Below are 6,539 nucleotides of genomic sequence, written 5' to 3'. Positions count from 1 at the left end.
TGTCATACAGGGGGCGGGGCTATAATCACATGTAATATTATATCAGTGATGTCATCCAGGAGGCGGGGCTGTGATAACATGTCATTATATTATTATATTAAATCAGTGATGTCATACAGGAGGCGGGGCTGTGATAACATGTCATTATATTATTATATTATATCAGTGATGTCATACAGGGGGCGGGGCTGTGATCACATGTCATTATATTATATTATATCAGTGATGTCATACAGGGGGCGGGGCTGTGATCACATGTCATTATATTACTATTATATTATATCAGTGATGTCATACAGGGGGCGGGGCTGTGATAACATATCATTATATAACTATTATATCAGTGATGTCATACAGGGGGCGGGGCTGTAATCACATGTCATTATATTACCATTATATTATATCAGTGATGTCATACAGGGGGCGGGGCTGTGATCACATCATTATATTACTATTATATATGAGTGATGTCATACAGGGGGAGTGGCTTCCCAGACTGGATGTGTAATGGCCCCTCCCCTTGCAGGTATTCGGTCTCCGCCTTCTCCCAGTTGCAGCGGATGGGGATCAGACATCCTCCGCCGGCTCCGTTCATCGGGAACGTCCTGCTCTTCCAGAAGGTGAGATGCTGGGACTTGTTGTTCCTCTTTGCTCCTTTTCTTGGTGACTGTAAATGTTTACTTTAATTTTCAAGGGATTCTGGGAAGGAACAAACAATATCCTGAAGAGGTTCGGGCCGATCACGGGGTGAGTGCCCTCCGGACCTGCGCTCATAGTCTCCTTCCTTGTCTTATATGTAGTGTTCACACTCGGTCTCCCATGATGCAGTTTGTTACATGTCATGTGACTCTCCGTCAGGTATTACCTGGGGCGACGCCCGATTGTTCTCCTCGCCGACCCCGAGGCCGTGAAGCAGATTCTTCAGAAAGACTTCAGCAACTTCACCAACAGGATGGTGAGTCCTGCCGGGAGACGCTTGCTGTCAGTGAATGGGAGTCCCCAGGCGTTCTCTCACAGCTGAGGGTTTGCTGCAGTTGTATCCAGTCTAGACAGTACTTATACCTATCGCCCCCTAGTGGTCAGGGAGGCGCCGCTCATCCCTTATTATTAACTCTGTCTCTGTCCCGGCAGAAGCTGAACCTGGTGACTAAACCGATGAGTGACAGCCTCCTGTGCCTGCGCGATGAGCAGTGGAAGCGCGTGCGCAGCGTCCTCACCCCGTCCTTCAGCGCAGCGCGGATGAGAGAGGTGAGTGCCCCCTGGTGCTGGTGTCGGCTGGTGTCAGCCCCCGATTTACCTGCCCCTCTCCTGTCTCCTAGATGTGCCCCCTCATAAACCAGGGATGCGATGTGCTGCTCAACAACCTGCAGGAGATCGCAGACTCCGGGGAACCCTGTAACGTCCAGAGGTAATGGCTGATAACAGAGAGAAGCTGCTGCTGGGGCCGCTCTGTGTAACGCTCGCTCATGTTTCCCGCCTCCGCAGATCGTACGCCTCTTACACCATGGACATCGTGGCCAGCGTGGCGTTCGGCACCAAAGTGGATTCCCAGAATGATCCGGATCACCCGCTGGTGCAGAACTGCAAGAAGTTCCTGGAACTGTTCACTCCCTTCAAGCCTGCGGTGCTGCTGACATGTGAGGGGGGAGGGTAGTGTGCAGGGGTTATATGGGGGGGGGGGGGGTAGTGTGCGGGGTATACGAGTGGGCTCCCTGTAATCCTATCAGAATGGAGGTAGCTATACAATTCTGTGTAATGCCCCGTGTCCACTAGATGTCACCATTACCTATATAATTCTGTGTAATGCCCCTCGTGTCCTCTAGATGTCACCATTACCTATACAATTCTGTGTAATGCCCCTCGTGTCCACTAGATGTCACCATTACCTATTCAATTCTGTGTAATACCCATCATGTCCTCTAGATGTCATCATTACCTATACAATTCTGTGTAATGTCCCTCATGTACACTAGATGTCACCATTACCTATACAATTCTGTGTAATACCCATCATGTCCACTAGATGTCACCATTACCTATACAATTCTGTGTAATGTCCCTCATGTCCTCTAGATGTCACCATTACCTATACAATTCTGTGTAATGCCCCTCATGTACACTAGATGTCACCATTACCTATACAATTCTGTGTAATGCCCCTCATGTACACTAGATGTCACCATTACCTATACAATTCTGTGTAATACCCATCATGTCCACTAGATGTCACCATTACCTATACAATTCTGTGTAATGCCCCTCATGTACACTAGATGTCACCATTACCTATACAATTCTGTGTAATGCCCATCATGTCCACTAGATGTCACTGCTGCATATACAGTTGTTCTGTGGTTGGGTGATGTTCCTCACTTTGGCAGATCCGCCCCTCAGGACAGTTTTATAACAGCCAATATCTCCCCCAGTATGGCCCCCACGATGGTTGCCTCTCCCCCAGTATGGCCCCCACACGATGGTTGTCTCCCCCACTATGGCCCCCACACGATGGTTGTCTCCCCCAGTATGGCCCCCACACGATGGTTGTCTCCCCCAGTATGGCCCCCACACGAATGGTTGTCTCTCCCCCAGTATGGCCCCCACACGATGGTTGTCTCTCCCCCAGTATGGCCCCCACACGATGGTTGTCTCTCCCCCAGTATGGCCCCCACACGATGGTTGTCTCTCCCCCAGTATGGCCCCCACACGATGGTTGTCTCTCCCCCAGTATGGCCCCCACACGATGGTTGTCTCTCCCCCAGTATGGCCCCCACACGATGGTTGTCTCCCCCCCAGTATGGCCCCCACACGATGGTTGTCTCCCCCAGTATGGCCCCCCCACACGATGGTTGTCTCCCCCAGTATGGCCCCCCCACACGATGGTTGTCTCCCCCAGTATGGCCCCCACACGATGGTTGTCTCCCCCAGTATGGCCCCCACACGATGGTTGTCTCCCCCAGTATGGCCCCCACACGATGGTTGTCTCCCCCAGTATGGCCCCCACGATGGTTGTCTCCCCCAGTATGGCCCCCACACGATGATGGTCTCCCCCAGTATGGCCCCCTCACGATGGTGGTCTCCCCCAGTATGGCCCCCACACGATGATGGTCTCCCCCAGTATGGCCCCCTCACGATGGTTGTCTCTCCCCCAGTATGGCCCCCACAGGATGGCTGTCTCCCCCAGTATGGCCCCCCACGATGGTTGTCTCTCCCAGTATGGCCCCCACACGATGGTTGTCTCTCCCAGTATGGCCCCCCACGATGGTTGTCTCACCCAGTATGGCCCCCCACGATGGTTGTCTCTCCCAGTATGGCCCCCACACGATGGTTGTCTCTCCCCCAGTATGGCCCCCCCCACGATGGTTGTCTCCCCCAGTATGGCCCCCCCCCCCCACGATGGTTGTCTCTCCCCCAGTATGGCCCCCCCCCCCCACGATGGTTGTCTCTCCCCCAGTATGGCCTCCACTATGTAACTCCTCCCCCTTCTTTTCCAGTGTCTTTCCCGTCCATCATGATTCCTCTCGTTCGCCGTCTTCCCAATAAGAATCGCGACCGGATAAACAGCTTCTTCTGCGCGGCCATCAGGGAAATGATCGCTCTCCGTGACGGGCAGCCGGCCAATGAGGTACCGAGCCCCTCCCCCAGCGCCTCCTCTGCCCTCACTGCTCTTCTGGGGGTTAATATTGATTTGTTGCCTTTCTGACGCAGCGCCGGCGCGATGTTCTGCAGCTGATGCTGGATGCCAGGATGTCTGACGCCAACGTCTCCGTAGATCACTTTGACATTGTGAACCAGGCGGATCTGACTGCGCCCGCGGGGGCGGAGCCTAAGAAGACCACCAAGACTCTGTCCGAGGAGGAGATGGTGGGCCAGGCCGTCATCTTCCTCATTGCCGGCTACGAGACCACCTGCAGCCTCCTGACCTTCACCACCTACCTACTGGCCACCCACCCCGCGTGCCAGGAGGCGCTGCTGCGCGAAGTGGATGAGTTCGCCGAAAACCACGTAAGTGAAAAGGAGGAGGGGCGGAGTCTGAGGTGGGTGGGGCTTGTCAGATAAGCAAATGTAATGGTGGGCGAATCTCTCTGTCTTCACAGGACGGTGCGGACTATAACACTGTGCACAATCTGCCCTACATGGACATGGTGATCTCCGAGTCCCTGCGCATGTACCCGCCCGCGTTCAGGTGGGGGCGCCATCCTGTCAGTTATTGTATTTTATTGTCCAGGGCTGCACTCACTATTCTGCTGTTACATCATGTCTTATCCTCCAGAGCTGCACTCACTATTCTGCTGTTACATCATGTTTTATCCTCCGGAGCTGCACTCACTATTCTGCTGTTACATCATGTCTTATCCTCCAGAGCTGCACTCATTATTCTGCTGTGACATCATGTCTTATCCTCCAGAGCTGCACTCACTATTCTGCTGTTACATCATGTCTTATCCTCCAGAGCTGCACTCACTATTCTCCTGTTATATCATGTCTTATCCTCCGGAGCTGCACTCACTATTCTGCTGTGACATCATGTCTTATCCTCCAGAGCTGCACTCACTATTCTGCTGTTACATCATGTCTTATCCTCCAGAGCTGCACTCACTATTCTGCTGTTACATCATGTCTTATCCTCCAGAGCTGCACTCACTATTCTGCTGTTACATCCTGTCTTATCCTCCAGAGCTGCACTCACTATTCTGCTGTTCCATCATGTCTTATCCTCCAGAGCTGCACTCACTATTCTCCTGTTATATCATGTCTTATCCTCCAGAGCTGCACTCACTATTCTGCTGTTACATCATGTCTTATCCTCCAGAGCTGCACTCACTATTCTGCTGTTACATCCTGTCTTATCCTCCAGAGTTGTGGACACATATAATCCGCGGCTCTTGTTGTCTCTAGATTCGCCCGTGAAGCCGCCCGTGACTGCACCGTGATGGGGCGTAAGATACCGGCCGGGACTGTTCTGGAGATTCCCATTGGGTGTATGCAGAATGACCCCCATTACTGGGCGGAGCCTGAGGCCTTCAGACCTGAGAGGTAAAGCACTGAGTGATCCATGTGCGGTTTTATCTCTGTGACACCACATGGCGCCAATAATCAGGATCTCTGCAGGTTCACGGCGGAGGAGAAGCAGAAGCGTCACCCCTTCTTGTACCTGCCCTTTGGGGCCGGGCCCCGCAGCTGCATCGGGATGAGGCTCGCCATCTTGGAGGCCAAAATCACCTTGTACCGGATCCTGCGCAAATTCAGATTCGAGACTTGTCCCCGCACTCAGGTGAGAGGGAAGAACTGCGGAGACCCCAAATGTATAGGTAATGGTGACATCTAGTGGACATGAGGGGCATTACACAGAATTGTATAGGTAATGGTGACATCTAGAGGACATGATGGGTATTACACAGAATTGTATAGGTAATGGTGACATCTAGAGGACATTATGGGTATTACACAGAATTATATAGGTAATGGTGACATCTAGAGGACATGATGGGTATTACACAGAATTATATAGGTAATGGTGACATCTAGAGGACATGATGGGTATTACACAGAATTATATAGGTAATGGTGACATCTAGAGGACATTATGGGTATTACACAGAATTATATAGGTAATGGTGACATCTAGAGGACATGATGGGTATTACACAGAATTGTATAGGTAATGGTGACATCTAGAGGACATTATGGGTATTACACAGAATTATAAAGGTAATGGTGATATCTAGAGGACATGAGGGGCATTACACAGAATTGTATAGGTAATGGTGACATCTAGAGGACATTATGGGTATTACACAGAATTATATAGGTAATGGTGACATCTAGTGGACATGATGGGCATTACACAGAATTGTATAGGTAATGGTGACATCTAGTGGACATGATGGGCATTACACAGAATTGTATAGGTAATGGTGACATCTAGTGGACATTATGGGTATTACACAGAATTGTATAGGTAATGGTGACATCTAGTGGACATGATGGGTATTACATTGAATTGTATAGGTAATGGTGACATCTAGAGGACATGATGGGTATTACACAGAATTGTATAGGTAATTGTGACATCTAGAGGACATGATGGGTATTACACAGAATTGTATAGGTAATGGTGACATCTGGTGGACATGAGGGGCATTACACAGAATTGTATAGGTAATGGTGACATCTAGTGGACATGAGGGGCATTACACAGAATTGTATAGGTGATGGTGACATCTAGAGGACATGAGGGGTATTACACAGAATTGTATAGGTAATGGTGACATCTAGTGGACACGGGGCATTACACAGAATTGTATAGGTGATGGTGACATCTAGAGGACATGAGGGGTATTACACAGAATTATATAGGTAATTGTGACATCTAGTGTACATGAGGGGCATTACACAGAATTGTATAGGTAATGGTGACATCTAGTGGACATGATGGGCATTACACAGAATTGTATAGGTAATGGTGACATCTAGTGGACATGATGGGTATTACACAGAATTGTATAGGTAATGGTGACATCTAGAGGACATGAGGGGCA

At 50.3% G+C, this 6,539-nt stretch overlaps 1 protein-coding gene across 1 annotated transcript; it reads left to right on the top strand.

Annotated features, from left to right (window-relative positions):
* Nucleotides 1-529: 529 nt before the first annotated feature.
* Nucleotides 530-5,272, top strand: TBXAS1 (thromboxane A synthase 1; the record flags this gene model as incomplete). Its single annotated transcript, XM_056553362.1, is given in 11 exon segments — nucleotides 530-620; nucleotides 695-747; nucleotides 859-955; nucleotides 1,132-1,248; nucleotides 1,320-1,408; nucleotides 1,486-1,637; nucleotides 3,492-3,622; nucleotides 3,706-4,002; nucleotides 4,095-4,183; nucleotides 4,897-5,034; nucleotides 5,110-5,272. Coding segments are annotated over 11 exon segments (1,386 nt in total), but the record flags the coding sequence as incomplete, so codon positions are not given.
* Between the last annotated feature and the right edge of the window lie 1,267 nt (nucleotides 5,273-6,539).

This window comes from Hyla sarda, unplaced genomic scaffold (assembly GCF_029499605.1).
Source record: "Hyla sarda isolate aHylSar1 unplaced genomic scaffold, aHylSar1.hap1 scaffold_2876, whole genome shotgun sequence".
In the NCBI taxonomy this organism is placed as follows: domain Eukaryota; kingdom Metazoa; phylum Chordata; class Amphibia; order Anura; family Hylidae; genus Hyla; species Hyla sarda.
This window is presented reverse-complemented; position numbering and strand designations above follow the sequence as displayed.